Raw genomic sequence first — 22533 nt, 5'->3', positions numbered from 1 at the left:
TGTGAAAAGCAGGATAACACTCACCAGGCATTGTCAGAATTCCACAGAACAATCAAAGGCAGGCGAGGAGAGAAACCGAGGCTGAGCCCGAATAAAAGAAAAAGAAAAAAAAAGAAAAGAAAGGCAGGGATGTTGAAGGCTGAGGCGATCTCAATGCTCCATTTTCCCCCCCTGCTGCCGATGCAGACTGCTGCTCGCCTCTTTGCTTCCTCACTTGTGCTTCTCTTCCTCCTTCTCTCCCTGACTCCTTCTCCCTTTCCTCCTGCTGCTGCTTTAAGACAAGGGGTGGAGAATGAGCGCTACAATGCTCTCCCTCTCTCTCGCAGCTCCCTCTCCTCCCGTCTTTCTCCCACCCTCTCTTGCTCACCCCGTACAGAGCATGCCCTACTTCCTGTGTTGTCTCTGAAATGGGACACACTCTCTTCTGTTTGCTGTCTTTCACTCCGCATGAATGAATTTAAGGGTACCCCGACACTTGACTCTGATTTGAGAATGATGAGGGTTTGTCCCCTTTTCTCCTCTGCTGTCTCTCTCCCTCCTCTTCCCAACTCCAGCTCTCCCTTTCACTGTCAGTGATTGACTGCACCTCCCATTTCTGTCTCCTTGCGCAGGGAGGAGCCTGCATATGGTGTGCAGGGGGGGGAGGGTGGGGTGTCACATGTATGTGTGTGTGGTGCAGCCTAGCTTGGCCCTGCCTCCCCCCCACTTGTGTGGCTCCAGTGGGAGTGTGTGTGCTCTTTGTCCTGTCAACTCTGCTGCGAGGTGTGCTGCCTCCCCTGTCAGCCACTGTTGTTGCTGCTGCTGCTGCTGCTACCACCGCTGTTGCTGGGACTGGGGGTGAAGGGGTGGGGGGTTTGCTTGTGTCGCCAACCTGCCCTGAGCATGGACTCGGTTCAGCTGTGAGACTAGGACTCATGCTGGGGCTCAGACAGAAAAAACACTGTGCATATGAGGCTGGAGCTCAGCTTTGGCAAAGTGACTTGGCCGATGGGGCCGGCCAAAGGGTTGGTGGTAGTGAGACTGGAATGTGGGTGGGAGGGTTTTGCCACGCTCAATTTGAGCTGGGATTGGTAGACTGGCAGAGGAGATAAGTGTGAGTTTGAGGCTATTTCTAGAGCTTACAGTCTGGCAGAGCTGGCACAGGGGGATGAAGGACTCGGGCGGGACACAAGATAAGGCGGGACAGCTGTGGAGAGCTGGTTCAAGAGAGCCACGGCCACTAATCTGCACTCCCTGCACGTCTGCAATGATGTCATCAAACATGACATCACCCTTACCCCCACACACACACACACACACACACACACACACACACACACACACAGTAGTGCACGTGTAAACCAAATGACCACACAATAGGGTGGAGGAGGGTACAGATACTCTTGACTCTTGAGTTCACCCCCTTTCTAAACAAAAGCGCTGGTCAAAGGTACATTGTTGAGTTTCAAATGACCCAATCGTGAAAAGTACCTCAGTAACTCGCTGCTGGCCACCTGTTTCCTGCTCAAGTTGACAAATACGTCTGTCTTAAACATTTCAAGTGACAACTGACGATGAAGTCACTTTATTTTTATATATATTGATACAGTATGCAGTAAGTATTTGAATAATACAGCTTTATCCAGTGTTCAGAGAACCACTGAACCATAACAGCATTTGTACTGACCAAAACGCTGATTTTCATTAAATCTCAGCATGCCCTGTTGTGGATTATAGTTTAATTGATTAAATGAGATTATTTCTGCCACGCATTTACATTACTTTGCATTCTATGGTCAGGTCAATCATTGGTTTAGTCCAGGAGTATACACAAAGTGGAAACAGATTTGTTGTTGGTTAATAAGATTGAACAATTCATCAAAATATTATCAAAATCGCCATGACATACGAAGCATCCTCTCAAACCTCGTTGCAGACCAAGTACACGCCATCATAGCTACGGCAGTTCCCGATGGCGGTGTCCCCCTCAGCAGGACATCCCACCCTGCCACATTGCAAAAACTGCTCAGGAACTACCTGAGGAACAGCTCAAGGTGTCGACCCGGCCTCCAAATTCTCCAGATCCCAATCCAATTAGGGATCCATGGGAAGCACTGTAACAAGTTTGATCCAGCGAGGCTTTACCTCGAAAAGGATAAAGGGATCCACTGCTAATGCCCTGGTGCCAGACACCACAGGACACCCTCAGGGGTTCTGTTTGGTCCAGACCCCGACAAATGTTACGTCATCATTCCTGCTAATTTAGACTTATGTTAGAAGCTCAAATACTGTTAAAATACCATAAAATTACCATAAAGTGCTGCCCAAGAATATAGAATTTGATGGTGCTTGTCCTGCAAAAAACAGCTGTTAGATCCGACTAGCTGTGTCTTCTGTGCCAGCAAAACCAAGTTGTATCAGCACAGACAGCAACAAAAAAAAAAAAAAATTGTATTTCATATTTGCAGTACGCCCCGTCTCGCTCTTGCCTAGACATGTGTTATCTAAGTGTTCGGTGCTTTATATCCAAGCTGCTGCCGTCAAATTCGATATACACATTGTATCCTAATTGCAGAAATGTTGAAGCCAATTATCAAGCATCACTGATTTACGAACACCTTGGAAGGTAATATTATCAAAATGAGCGAGTCTTACAACACACTTTAATTCTGATTGCTAATTGCAAGTATGAAAATAAACGAGAAACTTATAAACCTTGATATATGTTGCTGCATATCGATAAAAAAGAAGGACGTGCTCAAAAACTGTGAATGTGTCATTTGAAAAAGAAAAAAAAAAAAACAAGCAGCGTTTTCTGATATGAGGAGAAGAGTGCAGCCTGAGTGCAGGGAGCTGTTTGGAGAGGGTTTGTAAATGCACAATGAAAAGCTGAACGTCTGACCCAGACATAATCCCGCTCACAATAACAGCACTCAGAGAACACAGCCGATTTTAAAAGAATACTGAGATGTGTCTGGCGCCATCTCATCTCTCCTTCACTTCAGTTTGTGCCCCTTTATTAACAATTCTCTACATAGTGAGAACGCAATGCCGCGCAACACCAAAATTAGTGCATATATGCAGGGTTTTCTTTTTAATGCGAGTACACTTTAAAAATAGTGGGTGAAAATAGAGGACTGAATTACTCCCCATTGCCAGTAGACCACTTTGCCTTTCTTTTTTCCTGGTGTGTGACATTTGAAGTCATGAATGCTCCAGAAAACAGCATGGGAGCTAGTGACACTGCTATGGTAATCGTTTTTTATATCTTGTGCTTTAATCTCTCTATCAAACTCAACATCAACTGAATGATATTCGAGCACTCCTTAAACGGAGACGATTGGAAAACTGTTCGCCACCGACGCCAGAAATAGGGGTGTCGTGATGTAACGATATTGACGATAATCTCTATATTCAAAAATAAAATATTCATATCATACACGTATGATAACATCATCTGAAGTAATCCAGCTAGTCCAAAATCATCTCTGTTGCTTTTCATTCTCACTTGTCATAGTAGGTGGTGGTAATGTACCTTAACCCTGGTCGCCACCCGCCATAAAACGAGGAAAATAGAAATAAATAGCTAGCTAGCGGTGTGATGTTGTGCTGTACTTTACTTACTTCTGTCTGTTATTGCTGTGGGATGATGTGTGCAAAGCTGATGTGCCGTGTTTTGAAAAATAATTAACAATAAATTCTAACTAAGCAAGCTACTAGTGTGGCTACTACTGCGTTACATTGCATAGAAGGGGTCCAGATTAGTGTGTCCACCCTGGTGTTATGTTTCCAATCAGAGTCAGAAATATTGGTTCCCGAGGATCAATAAAGTATTAAGGATCAACACCTGTGACGACTGCAGAGTCATTTGACCTGGAAATGAATGGCGATCATTCCAGCCAGATCTGAGTGAGTGTTTTTTTGTCCAGGGAGAAAGGGGGTATCGTAAATGTAAAAGGGAGTGGTGGAAGAGCACAGCGTGAAACCTAATGCACCTTTGACTTTGGCGATAGTGCATCCTTGTGCTCACAGGAGGTGCGATGAACAGTCAGGGTGGTAAACAGGCAGCTCGGCACCTTAAATGTTTGTTTTAAACTAGGTCAGCCTGCACCAGCGAAGCCGCGCTGCTGTTGCGCCACATATGCCAGTCTGTCTCCTGTTTTTCACACAGTTTGAGCGTTATGAGATGAATATTACAGCGGTAGTATATAATTAATAGAGCGCAAAGAAGAATGATAAATAACAGTAACAGTGCTCATATTAAATGTCATTTGATCTACATAGACGTTTGATCTTCGCATTAATCGAGAAGAAGTTAAGGCTGAGACATCTAATAATAAAGAATATAAAATATCAATAAGGAATAGTTTGAATATAGAGCCGAGCAGTAGCATTTATCTCTGCCTGCTTCCTTTCCATCAATGCATTTATTTAATAAAGACGTTGATTATTACAGCGGTGGAGCCTTGACACAGACACAAGGCAGTCTGATGATACAGCAGTGTCTGGAGGAGGCACAGTGAGCAGTGGGTAGTGAAGCTTTATTACCTATAAGCCTGCTTTCATGTGGTGGACCACAAGTGTCAAGGAAATAGTAATAAAGCATTTAATTTATTGTGCAATAAAAATAGGCATAAGTAAATTAGTTTATAAGTCAGTTTATTAATCTATTGATGGCTAATTTACATTGTTTTAACTCATTTTTCCAGCTCAAGGCCCAAAGTGTCACAGAAAGGCTAAAAGGAGAAGCCAAATGACGAAGCAAATCGAATAGCTAATAAGAAAAGGAAAAAGCAGCGGGTGAATGGAAATGCAGATAGAAAAGGAAATGATTAAAATCTGCATTCTTAATTCAATTCCAGCTAATTGTCTTTTTAAACTGCATTTTCAAATAGATTTCTAAATTCCATTCTTTATTTATGAATTCATTAATGCATTTTTAAATGATGTACTGTTTTATGATGTTTTTGGAAATCCCTTTTAAATTTAAACTATTTATTGATGGATTAATATTTCATTTGTAAATTCCATTTATAAATAACTTTTTTTTGCCCATTAAAATATAAAAAAACAACAACTTTATAATTAGTTGATTAATTAATAGATTAATAAATTAATTTGTAAACTAATTTATTAAGGCCTATTTTTTTTATTGTACAATTAGTTAAATGTTTTATTACTATTTCCGTGACACTTGTGGTCCTCCATACCTTCAAACCAGAGTTTCTGAGCACACATACAGGGATGCACCTTAATTATAAATATGAAAAATCAAGCATACAGCAGTAGAGTCCCAGTCAGTAAAGTTAAGACATGGTGGAAGAAGTTGATGAGAGATGACAGGTTATAAGACAGTGTAGAGACGTGGATTTTTGCTTATAAACATGCCGCTGGAGTGACGGGATGGATAAGTAACTGCGGAGCCTTGTGAACAGAGATTGTGTACCGGCTTGTACGAGGTGATACAGTCTGACAGGTAGTCAGGTGATTCCTTCATCTTTTGCGAGCCAGCTTGCACACACACACCGACCGACCCGCTCAGTACATTCAGAGCAATCAGAAAAGAAATCCCACAATGCAATGCACCAAGGAGTAAACTCCTGAGTGTCCCCATTATATAAGGAAAAGTGAACGAGTGAGTCATTTTGGACACAGCCTGGGTTTAGTTGCCGGGGATGCTGGCCACCTGTGATTTGAAGTCAGAAGGACCAGATGAAAAAATCTGGATGGAGGGCCAGCTTGCGAGATCACTGCATCACAAACAGGAACGGAAGTGAGGATGTTGATGATCAGACAGCTGAAACTTGAAAAGAGTTTCACCTTTTTTGCAAATTATCCAAACACACCAGACAGACAGATGGTAACGGTGTAGAAAACTTCCCTCCTCCAAGCGCAGGAAGTTCGGTGAGTTAGGATGAAGTGCACATTTCGCCGTACTCTCTCTACTTATATCACCTGTTATCGCATATGCAGTCATCAGAGAGTAACTGAATCTAAACCGAGTATATCCCTCTTATAAGCTGAAATATCTCGACGAACTGCCTGCCATCACCGTGTCTGCTCTCCTACACTTTCATTTTAGATCATTAAAAAAACAAAACAAACAAAAACACCCACTGTAAGTCTTAGTTTAAATTTCCTGGAGCTTAATTTTTTTGGCAACACGAATATTGTCAAGGCGCTCTGGCTCGTTACCGTCAGTTAATTGCAATGATACTGATCTAAATGGTGAAACTAAAGCTTTCGTACACTTCTTCTCACTGCAGGCCAGTTTGAATTAAGCGCAATGAAACTCATACCACAGTATGCTGAATGCACACAGGGAGAAGGGCCTGCCTTTTGCAATACATGGGTTTTTATTAGCACATGGCAGAATAAAAAACCCTGGCAGACTCCCGTCGCAAATATTACACACCACACACATACACATGCACTCACACATACTCACACTACAAAAATGAGTGAAAGGGGGGACGAGCAGAGCAGTAAAGTGGCAGAGAGGCCTGTTAGTGAAGCGAAAGTGGTGAAAAACCATCTAGAGTCATCACCATCGTAATTTAGTGGGTCTATAAGAGTCACTGAGTACCATCTGGACTGTCAGTGCCATGAACTCTTTTCTCTAATGTGTGCCTCTGTGTGTGCGTCTAGTCAATATATAGAATTTATGAGGCAGTCCTGCTGAAACAGAGTTTTCTCTGACCAACTTTTGTGCAAGGGTTATTTCAGGTGAAACACGGAGGTTGATGGATCTCATGTGCCAACAGCAGCCCAGTCACCGGGATATCAAAAACGTGTCACATTTACCCGACTTCCATGTCGGGAGGTGGAGGGGACGGTGATGGAGAAACCAGTGACCGCAGTTTAAACAGTTGTCAGTATGAAACCACTGGATATTCTTGACAAGGGACCAACATTTGTAAACTCGACAGGATTGGATATTTTTAAGGAGGCCTCAGGACAATTTCCAGCCATGTTTGTAGCAACGAAAAGCTGATATTTTTGACAGGAAGTCAGGCACTCTGCAGCCATGTTTGTGGCGCTAAAACTGGGTGTTTTTAACGAGACCTTGGGACGTGTCTAGCAGTGTTTGTGGCAACCGAAACAGGTATTTTGAGCCAAGACACAATGTTTTACTAACCCTAACCAAGTGGGTTTTGTGCCTCAACTAACCAGATCATGAGCACAATACTGGGACAAGAGAATCATTGAAAATTGGACCTAAAGAAATGTAAAGTTGCAACATAAATAAACGTATCTTTGGTTTTGCACAAACGTACTTTGCCAACATTTATTCTTGCCTTTGTGTTGCCAACAGACAGCCTGGAAATGACTTCCTAACAAGATGTAAATCTTACACTCATTACAGTTTGGTGCCAACTCTTGAGTAGTGAAAATGTCAGAGCTTCCAGCATAGTTACACTTTAGTTACTTATAGCTTTTATAGAGTAAAAACATGTAATCCTTAAATTTAGACAGCAATGCTTCAAGAAGGCCACAACGTTCTAATACCTATAATACTGGTGCATGATGAATAACTGAAGAGCCAGTGACAGGAGCAGTTCAAAGACAGGAATGAATGAGTAAATGGGTGTTTGCATGCGTACTGAGCAGTCCTTTAAAGGGATGCGCAGGGCACTGCTTTGATGGGGCCCTCGGTATTCCTGTCACGCCCAAGGCCCTATCCATTACAGCTCATTACCCTGGGAGGGAATGAAAGAGAGGAGACCCTTGGCCATGCTTGCCCAGCTCACAGAAGGCCCAGCAGGGTCAAACATCAACCGAGCCACCAAAACCTACCAGCTGGGCAGGTGTCAACACCACGAGCATTGCTCCGGGGATGATTCTGCGACAAATTATGCAGATGGTAAAGTGATCAGAGAAGCAATATACAGCACAGCTCCCTGGAATACATCGAACCAAAGACTAGACTCATTTGGAAAATTGTAAACAGTATGTACAAACCTTCTGTCCATTAAGTATAGGGATGAGGGATGCTGACTTTCCTTAATGGAAGAAAATAACAAGCAAAAGGTTTTGGCGCTGAGCTGAGAAGTGGAACCAAGGCAATATGAAATCTAATTGTACATTAGCATATCGTAATGAAACCCTTCAATTGCGAAAAGCTTTCTTGAAGTTGTTTGAGGGACTGTGCTTAGGGCTATTAGCTGAATCTGAAATGATCCGTGGATATTTTTAAGGCGAACAATTTGTGCATCACTTAATTTGTTCAGTTTACAAACAAGACTTCAGAAGAGTTTCAGGACATAATCGCGTGAATAATCCGTCAGTGTACGACCTCCCGGCCTCTCAGCTGAACCCAATCGGCAGAATAAATGTCACAAACGAAGGACATGTTCAATCTCTATGTTTCAATTTTATGTTGTGACAACGCCGTGATTGAGGTCTCGTTAGGTTTAGGCACAGAAACGAATTGGTTAGGGGTCAGAAATGATTGGTAAATTGTCCGGATGTCTCTAAAAATACCTGATTTTGTTACCAGAAAAACTTTTACTTAATGACTCCTCTAAATATGGGAGGTCAGCTCATATACATATCATCTGAGCTGTGTGTGTTCAGTGTGTGCTTGTGCAGATACCGATGCTTTTTCGTCTTCTAACCTGTAAACACTCATAAACACGTACTTCCTGAATGTTTGAGAGAACAATTTTCAGTGGGTTGGTGCTGATGTTCTTTGTCTTTGAGGGTGTTTAAACACTTCTGAAGCTGACACCAGTCTCATTCAGAAGAGTTTGTCTTAGCTGATGTGCTGGAACTTCAAAACTGAATAGTCATCGCTGTCCTTGAAGCCGGTGAAGAGCACTTTGTTTATGAAAGCGGGATAAATCAACCTTTTCAAAAACACCCACCTCTGTGTAAGCACCTAAACAACACCACATGACTCTTGAATTAATAAAATCCTCATTATAATCTCAAATAGAAAAAGATAATGCCACGAAGCCTCGTAATCATCGCCAAATTAGAGGCATTAAGTTTTTTGAGATGCTATTGATGGGTTCACTGAATCCATCCTAGTCTGCACGGGATAAGAGCTTAATCATGCACAGTGGTAGGTGAAACCTGCTCTGTACAACACATTATTACCCTGAGAGCTCTGTTTCATCTACGCCAAATCATGCTGATGCATTGCAAATGAGATGGCGAGAGGGGAGGGACGCCAAAAAGAGTAGGAGAGGGAGAAGGATGCACTCTTCCTCTGCCTAATTACTCTGCTGCGATGAACATAATGAAAGCACGGCTGTTGTGTTTTCTTCAGATTGGCACAAAATCTGTGACTGGGCATTTGATTTTTGGCACTACTTGGTGCATTACTTCTCTGGGCAGTGTCCAGGCCTACATCCTTAATATCATCACCAATAAATGATGAATCAACATTTGAGCAGATCATGTAGTGAATGAATAAGTGAATGAACGATGCCAGAATGAAACAGTTATACAATGGATCTGTACCTTTACGTCTACGTGGGCACGAGTGTGTGTTGTAGAGGGTTACAGGCAGAATAGGTAGAAGTTTAGGTTTGTAAAAAAAACATTCAAAGTCGACCCCTCCTCTCCAGCTTGTAGCTTTCCTGTGCCAAAAATAGGCTGTTGACTCCTCTCTCATTGCCAGTAGACAGGTTCGCCTTTCTTTTTCTTTTGTTTTCTGGTGCAGTTCGACGTCACAAACGCGTCAGAAAACAGGGATCATGTACCTCATCAGGCTGCATCGAGAAGAGACGAGCGCAGTACCAATCAGAGCATGTAAAGCAGAGTGGAGCGCTGTTCGTTCCCCGCTGCTCAAAGCTTCTCCAGGCCGCTCCACTCACTATCGTTCTGCACTCCACTCAGATTTCACCCCGCTCCACTCAAATCGCTCACTGCTCGCTCCAAAAACAAGAAGACATTTGAGTTGTATTCTAAATGTAGCTTAAATTGTAGCCTGGCATTCAAAATAACCACATTTTCCGAGCAGAAATTATCCATTTCAAAGTAAGGCGTGCTCCGGACTCACGGTGTTAGCGGAACCGGAGTTAAATTGGAGCGAGATGGCGCAGGGGATAAGGCTTTTCAAAAAGGCCGCTCTGCACACCATTAAAAATCCTCCCGCTCACTCACGCTCCACTCCGCTCACATGCTCTGGTACCAATCGGGAGAGAGATTATCAAGCGCTGCTTCAATGGAGATGGACAGAAGAGCATTATACGCAAACGTCCTTAACCCTCATCGTGTCACAGCATTGCACCTGAAAATGGGCAAAATATTAGCCACCGTGATTTCATCTCTGCCGATCATAGCTGGAGCTAATAAACCCTCAGAACTACTGCAGAGTCATTTGGCACTAGAATGAATGCCTATTGTGTGCCCGCCAAATGAAGACAAAGGACAGACATTAGTGGGTTTTGAATCCAGTTTGATTGGGAAGGGTTATTGGATGCATGCTTGAGATCTGGCACCTGTTCGCTACGTTTTCATAGCGTCCTGCCCTCACACCCTGCATGCTGTTAAATGGCTGGTGGTTACACACCCACTGCTCAAAGGCTGACCCCAGAAACATCCTGAAGACATCAAAATAAGAAAAAACAGGCTGGGTCTCTCGGAAATTCCTCCTTTCTGCCTTGAAGTGCACATGTAATCAACAAGCATGTGACATTCAGCATGAGGAGAGTGGAAATGACAGCGGGAAAAAAGGAGGATAGAGAGTTGGTAAATATGACATCTTTCCCCAAAAATGAGGAGAGATAACAGGGTTGGGGAGTGAGCAAATTATGACAAATTGGAAAAAGAGGAGGAGCGACGAGGAGGATGCTGGTGCAGTGGCTCGAAATGAAGAAGAGGGCAGAGAGAGAAGAGGATCCAGGGACAAGTCTGCAAGAACTGGATTGAGTTTAATGTAGCAGAACTCCACCAGTGAACCGCAGCTCCGAACAACAGCTCCGAACATAACTATTACCATGAACGGAGAAGATAAGAGAGAGCCAAAGTGACAAATGATAGCAAAACAGAGGGATAAAAGGAATGCGAACAGCGAGACGAGGAAGTAAAATGGGGAGAGATGATGGTAGGGTTGGTACAGACTAAAACTCAAGCATTTCAAGGTACCTAAAGCCAAACTTTCAGGACTTTGTACGAACCCTGAGGCTGTAACATGAAGGGTTAACAGATGTTGGGATGCTGGAAGAGCAAAAAAGTGAATGTCAGTAACTAAGTGAGCGAGAGGGAGGTGGGAACGAGGGAGGGAGCAATAGAAAAAGGTTGGATATTACAGTCAATCCACCTGGGGAATGTTTACAGAATTTAATAACTCTAAATGGCATCACTTTATTGGATTTATGGATGGATGTCTCTCACTCCCTCACTATGCTGCTCTATTTTGGATCTTCCTCACGCACACACATGTACACTCCAACACCCCCACCTGCAACAATTACCATGGCACCCTTTGGTGCGGTTTTATGGAAAATGACAGGGGGGTTTCTATCAAGGGCTCTTGAATCGTGTTAAAGCAGCCGTTCTGAGTTACAGGCGAAAGCTACTTACAACACACACGCCGGCACCGCTGCTTCACTACCTTATATGGTCACTGGACTTCGTAACTCAATCCAACGCAAGATAAACAAAGTGAGGGGGAAACCCAAATGATGGGATAAGGTACCGATATACAAAACTCTGATTACAATAAAGTTGGGATGCTGTGTAAAATGTAAATGAATGACTTCCAAACCCTTTTCAACCTGTATTTAACTGAATAGAAGATATTTATAGATATTATCTGTAATAATTCTGCATTAAAATGTCTAGACCTTTGTAATATATTTTGTTGAGTTGTGTATTTACATTATCCCAAATTTTTCAAACAATGTTCAAACCCAGAGAAATCCACAAGTCCGTAAGTCTACTCGAGGTAACGGAGTGTTTCATTTGGTCGCCTGTCGCTACTTCTGAAATAGTAAAGTCGGCAAACAAGACTAAACTTAAAATAAAATAAAAGTAAAGTAAAAGTAAAGTAAATAAAATGATAAAATACAGGTTAACTACCCCTCTCCTCTCTGTAATATCTTTATGTAGTAAAGTACATTTCCAGTCGGCAGTTAACATTACAGTTTATAAACACCTGACAATGGAGGTCACCTCTACGGCTAAACGGCCCTAGATCAGAGCAGAACGGACTTCACTTGGTGTTTATTCCTCCAGAAGATCTAGCTCTGCACCAACTTCCTCCTCCAGAGCTAGCTAGCAGCTGCAGCAGCTATATTCTCCCCACAAAACACTCTGCAAATGTCTTTTGTTTTGTTCTGACAGAGCCCCCTCGCAGCAGAGATCACATATCGTGCCTTTAATGTTCAAACTGATCACCTGTACTGTTTTTTGAAAACATACACTCCTTCTTAATTTGACGCCTGCAGCTACTATTAAAGACAAAGTAGCCGTGCCCTCTGTATTGTTTCTGGAAAGTGTTTTAATGACACGAGGAAGCTTTTCTAATTAAACGCTGATGAGAAATGGAGTTTGTATCTCTAAAGGAGACAAACGTTCCATGATTTCTTTTAAAGGAATTAAGCAAAGTAAATGAGAGTATCTTTATTCTTTGCCATTATGTACAGTACGGAGATAAAAATGTACAATGAATAAATAGCATGTGAAAGTAGAATAATAGCCTAATCAGAAAAGCTTTCCAGATCATATTTTGGTCTCAGTATATTAAAATCGTGGATCAGGATAATACGACATGTGAGAACAATGGCTCCATATCAAGTCCTTACAAGTCTTGTTTAGCTTCCCTCCCTGTGCTCTTTGTTGGTGCTGTTATGTCTTTGTCTTGTCTTCTGTACGTTTTATTGTATCCATTCATCTTCTACACCCCGGGAAACTCTCCCAGCATGCATCCATGAGACTGCTCGGCATACAGTATGGTACATGCAATGCAAACATAATTAAACCATATGCCGTGCGAAACAGGGGACAGAAACAGGAGGAGAAATACGGACGTAATAAATCGGTTCAGCCATTTTTATCCATCTGCTAATGTTCAGCGCCGTGAGTGACGGCAAGAAAAGCCTTCCTGCTGTGTTATAGAAGCACTCCTTCCATGAAAACGCATGAGTCACTGGTGCCCACAGTGCTGAGAGCTGCAGTTACCCAAACACACACACACTGGCACAAAATATGTGTGTGTGCCAGTGTCTGTGTGTGTTTGGGTGCATGCGATTACAGACAAGAGAATAAAAAACACATAATGATAATCGGTCAGCTCCACCCAACCAGTGCTGAGGCCACAAAATCCACACAGACAAGCACTCCCATTACATAGTAAAAGGCTGGAGAGGCAGGAACAGCAGGGAGGAGGGTACCGTCGACAGCAATGATGTCAGCACTGCTTTGGATGCACTCAGGGAAGCTGTGGAGAAACACTTCTGTAGGTAAAATGTGTGCGTGTGTGTGCAATCAAATGTGTATTTATACAGAGGGCGAGATTCTGTAGGTGTTGAGAAGAAGAGAAGAGTCAAGATCCACACACACTCTGAAGCACTCTTGTGTGCTTAATGAGTCAAACAATACATGAGTGACCCTGAATTACATTGACCAGTGACATCTGGCATGATGCAACGGGGAGGAAAGCAGCAGCAGCGAGATGAGACATGACTGAAGGGACGCCATTTATTTTTTATTAGAGTGGACTGGAGCATAATTTAAGGTGCCCTTTGAGTTTTTGAGTTAACACAAAAAAACTTGCTTTGACATTAATCAACAAAAGGTGTTGAATGCATTTCCTTCCTCATTAAACATTCTCAAGACATTTTTAAAAATGTTTTAAATCCTATTTTCTTTGCATTAATGTTTATTAGTTTCATGCTTAAAGGGGACTCCCTAAAAACTTGAGCATTGTGTGCCAGACTGAGTGAACCGTCACTTTTAACTTAATTTTTAAAATTTGTATGTGATCATCTCTGCTCGTTAACTTTTAATGATTTTAAACCAAACAGATCTTTTCCTCAACTTAACCAAGTAGTTTTATTACCTGAACCAAAGCAAACCTTGACCGAAAGCTGAAAATATTCTTTTAAATAGCTAAAAAACAACCAATTCACTGAGCCAAAAATTTATAATCTATTAAAAAAACCTTAATTACACATTGGACACAAACTCTGGTCACCTGCATGAAAGTCATGTGAAGACCCATTCATCCGGCACGTCCAAACACAAGTAATTGCATCTTTATAATTTATCACCTAAGACCCTAACCCTTCCAGCAGAAAGCTTCTCATATAACCATCGTAACATTCTTACAAGGCAGACTATCATTGTCCATGCACACAGATGTGAGGGCAAATCCATAAATTATTAAAACAACAACATGCACTCAGAGTACGAGGCTCAGACTGTAACATAAATGCTGCATCCTGCAAAGCAAAGTTTTTTAGTGAGACCCGTGCTTTAAGTGTTGCTAGCATTAGCAGGAATGTGCATTGTGCTGCCTGTACTGTGTACTACAGCTCCACAGCGCTACTTATGTTCAAAAACCCTACAGGGAACCTTTATGGATTAATTACTGCAGTTCCAAAGGGTTTATATAGATGAATAGATGCACCGCCTCAGAATTAAACTATCATTTGTACATATCAATATTTCAATCTATGTAGACAGCCAAAGACAAGTGCTACCTTTCTGTACTTCATGAGTTAATTTCTATTTCTATAATAAAATCTGCCAGGAGCTTATTGGTAAAAAAAATATGATGGCATCAACCCCACCATATGTTGCACTCTGCTGTCGCTAAAGAGCTACAACCACTGTGATATTCATCAGTGTGTCTACATGGTCCAAGCAAGGTCAGTGCGGATCAGATGACGGAGCAGAGGCTAGTCAGGGTCAGATCATCTCTCAGATACAAGTAAATCATGTTGAGCGGGTCAGAGCAGCAGAGAACAACACAAGACAAACAGGGTACCGTCAGAAGAAAGCTGCAGATTGTAGCTTTTTCAGTAATGAGTTTGATATTTATGAGGTGAATGGGGATCCATACTGTAGGAGGACAACATCCGGCACAACCAGCAACAGTTCAGTTGTTATTAGTCTGAGTGCTGCCACTGCGAGGTTATACTCAGTTCCTTAAGAATCTGTAACTGCAGAGTGAAGAATGTGTTTGATTAATGATTCATTGTGGTTTATTTGAGATGCTGTAACTTTCTTTTCCCCAGTGAAAGCTAAAGCAGAAAATTGTGCAACCTTTCACCATCTCCAGCTGACACCATACATCTGAAGACCCTGGGAAAAAAAAAAAACCTGACTATCTTTTTAAAACAATGTCGGTGTAATGAAGTATAAATATGAAAATAATAACCCCGTTCACGTGTTCGTGTGCGCCCACACATGGCTGTGTTTCTGCTTCGCTACAGATCGGAGTGTTCAGCGAGTGTTCTGGTCTCTGATTAACGCAGATGAATATTTCATTTTGGACGTCCAGCTGCTCCTCATCTGCAGGTCACTCCCCTGAGACCGCCTCAGGCTACAAGGCTTAACAATGTCATCACAGCTTACACACACACTGAAAATGTGTGTGAGTGAATTCAAGATGATGTGTGTTTGCTCCCAAGAGATAATAATACTAAAAATACACATAAATACATTTCTGTGAAATGTAAAAGGGGTAGAAGGAGGCTAAGGACTCTATTAGGACTGGGATGACAGACATATCTCCCGATTCAATACCATTACGATACTTGGGTTCGATACTTGGGTATTGAATACTTAAGTATTGTAATTCAATATTATGTTTTTTTTTTCCACAGTAGGGCATCGGGAAAAAAGTCGAATAATACACCTCTCACGCCTGAGTCATACCAGACGTCAGTCAGTATACTAGCAGACATAAACCGCTACATTTAGCTGTTCCTGTTCATCAAGCTAATGCTGTAATAGTATATAAAATAGGATATCTATACAACATACTGTATGTGCTGCACTCTCGTGGGACACAAGGTCTCCACCTAGTGGCGGCTGTATTTTTAAACTCATTGGGAATTTTGAAACGTGAAATAAAACAGGTCGCTTGCTCAGATAATATCATCACGGTCGCGATGCTAATTTCCCTTAGCATGTGCACGGTAATCCCTGTTATGTGTTAGCGTTGAGCTAAGGGACTAAGCGCTCGATCGATTCAGGAATCGTAAAAAAATTAAATCTCAACACTTTAGAAATTATTTGAATCAGCAACTATTTGAATAATTGATCAGTCAATTGAAGAAAAAAAAAAATCACCTATTAATTTGACATTTTAAAGACTAAACAGCTGATTTATCATCAGTCAGTTGTTTACCGATTCTCATTCTCAGGCCCTCGAATACTCGATCTGGGAACGAGACTCAACAATCGACTATCTTCCTCCAGAATCGCCTTCTCTACCTCTAATTGGGGAAATAATCAGCAGATGAATTGATAATGAAAACAATCATTAGCTGCAGCCCTCAATAGGAGAATTTAAGATGATTACTTTAAGTAATCAAACTCTGCTGTGCTGTACCGAAATATAGCCGACACAACTTCACACAACCTGCAACATTATGTGGTAAATACAGCGTTTGGGACGTACAGTGAATACTAAATGTTCCCTGCATCTCATATTCAAGCCTGCACATCTGCACACCAGGGAGTTTTCAGGGTATAGGATTCCCTCCCTCCTCCCCTCCATCTCTCCTTCATCTCATCATCTCTTTTCCCTCTTCTGCCACGTCCCACCCGAGCCTGTCTTCTTCTGCAGTGTTTTCTGCCCTGTGGGGAGGCTGCTCCCAGGCTGACGAGGAGTGTCACTGACTCCTCACAGCACATTACTATTTTTTCATGCTTCCCCCCCCCTTTTTTTTTTTTTCCCAAAACAAACGCCACAGCACACACACAGTCGTATGTTACTATATCCACCATTTGCTTGGATAATGCCCTTGAAGAGTGAAAGCACCAGAGAGGCATTTTCTCTCCTTCTCCTGCTACATCAGGATAAGCTTATGGAGACCTATCAGTATACAGTCTAGGTGTAAATAAGTGCATTTGCAAGCGAGGTGTGTGTGTTTTCAGGTTAAACTGGGCGAGATAAGACACCTCCTGGACAATTCCAATTTCCTGTCCGATGTTTGCCTTCTTTGCCGAGCGCTTTATCAGAAGGAAACACATAAACGCTGATAGGTAGGACACCTCGCTACTAGAAAAAGGAGGCGGGTGGGGATGGGAGACGAGGATGAAATTGGAGAGTGATGAGTTTGAAATGGATAGACGGGATGCGAGGTGTATAAAGAGATGGGCAGAAGTGGGAAAGAGGATGAGAAAAGACAGCGGGACAAAGAAGAGCACCAGAGAGTCTGAGCTCAATTTGTCCGACCGCACCAGAGGAATAGTTCACCATGTTCCACACCGAACAATCGCCAGTGTTCCCTTGTGATAGTTTGACAGTGATGTTAATGCCTCATTAAAAAGTACGAAGAGTGGCAGCAACTCGGCTCCGAGTTTTGAAACCGAGAGCCGTGGAACATCTCTTCAAAAGCAGCACCCCCATTAATTAAACTCCACAGATGGACACCTTGGCTTTTTTCCAGACGCAGCAAAGGAAAAAAAAGGTGGTGGGAATTATAGCTGTTTTCATGCACGCATGGAAGGACCATCGAAAAAAATCCAGAGTGAGCAGGGCGAGTGTGATCGCAGGTCAACATAGCCTGGTCTGGAATCCTAATTGACATCGTTAGAAGAGGGCAAATGTTTGCCAAGTAGCTGAGCTCCTGAGGAAATTAGGAGGAAAGTTATCAGAAACTGGCAATTATCACAGCCTGAAGTGAAACACCATCACGTGGGTATCGCTTTGGAAAGAAGACTCAAAATAGAGCTGTATAGTTCAGACTCTGAGGCCACAGACATATTTATTTATCAGCTGATATCAATATATCATGACCTATATATCCCATTTTTCTTCTTATATCTGACTTCAAAGACTCTGTGGTGCTTAAAATTCCTTTGCAGTAGATCAAGAACCTGAAAAATTTACAAAAGTAGGACAAACTCCAAACTGAAAATCCATCGATCTGATAAATAAATTACACAAAAAGTGTCAATCTTGCATTCGTCCTCAGGTATGAAAGGTCGTCTAACACGAGCCGATACGTTGGGTCGGTTATATTTATTGAGGGTACCTACTGGCACCATGTCTTCTGCCATTAAAAAAGCAAGGGCATGTGTAAAGTGTCTATTGAAAGGGGGAAAGCCCGTTAGTAATATAACAGGTTTTTTAGTACATTGTTTCTCAATCACTTTACATCATAGACCACCTATATTAGGATCTGTAAGTACTACCGTTATGATGTTACAACATTAAAATGCGGTTGCACCGCTTTGTCCGAAAGCATCCGCTGTATTTCTTTATCTAAAAGTCCAACAAGGACAGTTTTTCAAAAGAAGACTTCAAAGTTTTGTCACAAAACAGTTCTATTAATTCTCCTGCTAACCAACAGTGAAAACATCGGGCATTTCAGAGATTTCAATGCTGAATGGGTTTCTCTTCCAGTTGTTTGCTTTGGCTGTCACTGGGATATATTCACAGAGCTGCTGTTTGTTTGTATGTTTTTTAACCTTTCATATTTCCTCCACTCACTATGTTGCCATCACAGTTTGAGTTTAGCTCGTAGCTATAATCATGGATGATGTGTGTGACGTGCATGAATCCAACTACAGAGCAGGTTGACACAAAAATATTTCAGGAAAGATGAAACGTCTTTTAAATTACATTTCTGTTCATTCATTCGGTATTTTGATAGATTTTCAAAAAGTATTTTTGAGAATCCTTTGCATAGCACCAGAGTGAGCTTCTTTTATAGTTTGAGAGTTGTGGCTTTATTAGATGGTGATTCATCCAGTGATGAACTTTGCAGTTTCTGTTTCCACAGGTTGACAATGACCGATCCCTGTAATGACTTATTTTATGGAGCCGTTTCCTGTCTGATACTGTCTCACATATGCACTGCTTGAGAAGGTGTTACCTTCATTTTATTTCATGAACCTGATGCCTTATTGGTAAAAAACTAAACTTGGAACAAAAGCAACCTGATGATCTGAAGTATAGTGAGCAAAAGTTTTATAAAAACACTAAATCTGAAATGAATTAGTTTTGTAACCATGCAATATGGTTTCAGTTTAGGTTTTTTTTGAAGGGTATTGTTTAATTTAGTTTTAGTATAATAGTTTAGCTGACTCAATATACTACACTGAAGTTTCTACCGGTCTTACAATGCTTTCTATTGCCCAGTCCTAATGACAACTAAAGGCTAAATAAATTATATTTCAGAGGAAGTACAACATTCTCCAAAGAAATTACTTTAATGCCAAACACAACGAAGGACGGGAGATTAATTATCATGTATTACGGTGAGAAAGAGCGAGATGGATTAGAAGTGACAGGTTGGAGACTCAGGATAAACTGCTTTTCACAACACAACACAAAAATGTCAACAATGACCCGATTAACCAGCCGTCAGGCAGAGAGACGGCAGAATAGAACAAATCCAGCATACACAAACACACACCAGCATCAGCATAATGAACAAACACCTACCTGTCGTTATCGACGCTCCTGAAGCCAGGGAGGATGTGTCTGAAGCTGGAGTTGCGGTCAAGTTTGGGCTGACTCTTGGTGCGCTTTATCGAGCCCTTCAGCCGCCGACTCAGAAAGCCCTGACGGAGAGACACGGAGGCAGTCAATAAAGCTGTGTCACCGCGAGGGAAGTCTCCCAGATGTCAATCATTAAGCGCAACTTGGCAGCATGACAGAACATATTAATACCGACATTCACAATCCACGTCCTAAATCCTGTGATGCAGGGTGTCATGAATAGTTAAAGGGGAATAAATGAGTATAGATCTTCATATCAGGCTGAGGGTGTTGTTTGGGGGTGAGGACAAGGTCAAACGCACAATGTAACCTGAATACAAAGAGGCATAACACATAGAGAATAGACATAATAAGCTGGTGCGTAATATGCACGCAAAAAAAAATTACAGATCGTTTGCCACAGCTGCGATTATAATAGCGCTCGCAACCAAATTTTAGCGGGCGTGCAAACAGCGTTTTGTAATCACCAGCGTGCGCTAATTCGGCGAATACGCCCCTTTATTAGTTTTCTCGTTCTTCTCTTTGTCTGAGTCTGTGTGTTTACTTCTTCTAACATCTGCAATCACACTCCCCCAAGCACCTCGCCGTCTCCATGGCAACTGTTGGCTGGCATTAAGAGTGAGAGAACAGGAACAAACGAGATGTGGTGCAGAAATGGCAGGCTTGTTGCAAGTTTTTGAGAGACACAAAAAAAAAAGTAAATTTTTTCCCCCTGCTTTTTTCTGTTTTTTTTTTTTCCATTTCACTGCAGGGAAGAAGATCAAGAAGGGGATGAAGAAGATGAAGATGAAAAAGAAAGGCCTTTGAATGAACAGGGTGAACAGAGGAGTCGATTGAGCAACTTAGAAGAGCAACGTGATGAAGACAGAAACTTAACAAGCGAGCCAGTATGCGGCAGGAAGTACAAGACCAGCTCAGGCTCAGGTGCGGCTCTTTAAATCCAATCAGACAACAACACAACGGCCAATTCATAGGTTCAATTATAGACAAATTCAGGAGCCACAATACGTTTATGTAAAAACTCATAATGGCTGTTACATCCACGGTGCCTTGACCTCATGTCGTTCTCATACATGCAGACATTTCACAAAACGACGAGGCAACACACAGCGGAAAAAAGAAAGACCTCCCTTTGTCCCAGTCGGGCCATTAACACACCTGTATAATTACAACCTAGCTTGTGAATAGGTCGCCCCGGGCAACAATGGAGTAGGGATGATTACAGAGCGACTTCCAGACAGCCTGCTAGCTGATCACAGAGGAGCCGCAGCATCCTGATGAACCACACCTGTCATCAGTAAAACACTTTGGGCTGAGAGCAAACACTCGCTAGCGTCAGTATGTTTACGCTCACGCTGTTCGTGGTCCTGTCCTGTTTATGTGTGTGCACGACTTAAAACAATAGCTGTGTCCCACTTCCATACAAAATGTATCCAAAGAAGGTCTTTTCAGTGTGTTCATACACTCAATACAGGTTTAATCATTAGTGATTAACATCTTGTTCAATATAAACATGAAGGCAACATGGGAGGAACTTTTTGTACACACATAACGATCTCATATAAACCCCTTTCACACAAATGTTTGGTCCTAGGAATGACAGCCACAGATTGCCACATCTTAGACTCTGTTGATGTTACATCCCCTGGAAACTTGGCACAACATCAATCATTGTAATTTCTTAGCGGGAAATATGGAAACATTCCTGGGGCTCGAAAAACCACCCATTTCGCATTTTTTGCCCATTTTTTTGTCTTTCAATCGTTTGGAAGTGTTGTGCAACGTTTTTGTCTGTGCCTCCACCACAATTTCATGGTTCTAGGAGTTGTATTTCTGAAGATGTTGAACCCTGAAAATGGCTTCCTCCTAAGACACTTGAATATATTGCGAAAAAGACAAAATTCCAAGTAGGAAAAATATTTTATTTATAATTCTCCAAAATTCAGTGCAAATATTTCATGAAAATACATTTTTCGCTGTCATAAATACACAGAATGACAATTAGAAGTCAGCCGAAGAAAACAGTTGTGTAATTCCTCCTATGTCTGTGTCTGTGGAGGAAAGCTTTCTAAAGTCTGAGGTAAATTACTCAACTCTGGCTCGGAAAGTAGACATAACAGAGAGCCTGCATTACAAACTGGAAAATTAAGTTTGAAAGAAGGCGGACTTTCCCGGACAGGAATAGTCTGACAAAAGACCCCTTTGAGTTGCAATAAGGGTAATGCGAGTCCGGTGTTTTGGGAGCTCGACCAATACTACGGCCTTAAAGTCAGGAGGTCCTTGAGTCTGCAGCTTCGATTACTAGCATGAGACCAGTTAAAAATAAGAATGCTCAACATTCTTGTTTTGCTCCTAACTTTGTGTGAGTCTGACACTAAACTGCTGCAGTGCACCTATTTCACATTTTTGCAAACAGATTCTGCTTCCTCCTGATTAAGCAAAATTGGCAATGGCATTTGAAAGGTGCTATGTATATGTAAATGAGAATATGCCATGTATTTTATATAATAAGTAGATATTGTAGTATGAAAATGGGACACAGCTATTGTCTATGGATGTGCTGCTACTGCAGATTTTTCCTTGAGTCTTAAGTCTTTAATTCCTATTGTCACATGAAACATGACATAACAAATCAATTGTTTGTCATTTATCATTATCGGCAATGGCTATTGTGCACATACCCAATAACGATCTGACTTTGTGGCTATGTGATTAACTCTTAATTTTGCTGGACCTGTTATGTCATGAGTAAGTCGACAGGAAGTGGGCCGCAAATGGCTTATTATTGCTACCTGCCATTTGTGAGCTGTTCGGGGGCCATTAGCTAAATGAACAGAGCTGAGTCACCAATGTTCGCATGAGCGCAGCGCCCGCGGCTCTCGGCATTGATGCTTTTTGAATCAAACTCTCATTCC

The 22533-nt window shown here is 42.0% G+C and overlaps 1 protein-coding gene across 11 annotated transcripts in view; it reads right to left on the bottom strand.

The window, feature by feature from the left end:
* dab2ipb (DAB2 interacting protein b) overlaps positions 1-22533 on the bottom strand; it is a 170229-nt gene that overhangs the window by 59785 nt on the left and 87911 nt on the right. For 10 of the 11 annotated variants that reach the window (XM_084383290.1, XM_084383294.1, XM_084383295.1 and 7 more), the window contains one exon: positions 19562-19680. In XM_084383290.1, coding sequence (XP_084239416.1) covers positions 19562-19680 — 119 coding nt within the window. Of the gene's footprint in view, positions 1-24; positions 487-19561; positions 19681-22533 lie in introns of those variants that run through there. The other variant, XM_084383293.1, reaches the window with a different exon arrangement.

The sequence above is a fragment of the Pagrus pagrus genome, assembly GCF_965226575.1.
Source record: "Pagrus pagrus genome assembly, chromosome: 19".
NCBI classification, from domain to species: Eukaryota; Metazoa; Chordata; class Actinopteri; order Spariformes; family Sparidae; genus Pagrus; species Pagrus pagrus.
The sequence above is the reverse complement of the archived record's forward strand: the minus strand, read 5'-3'. Positions and strand labels throughout refer to the sequence as shown.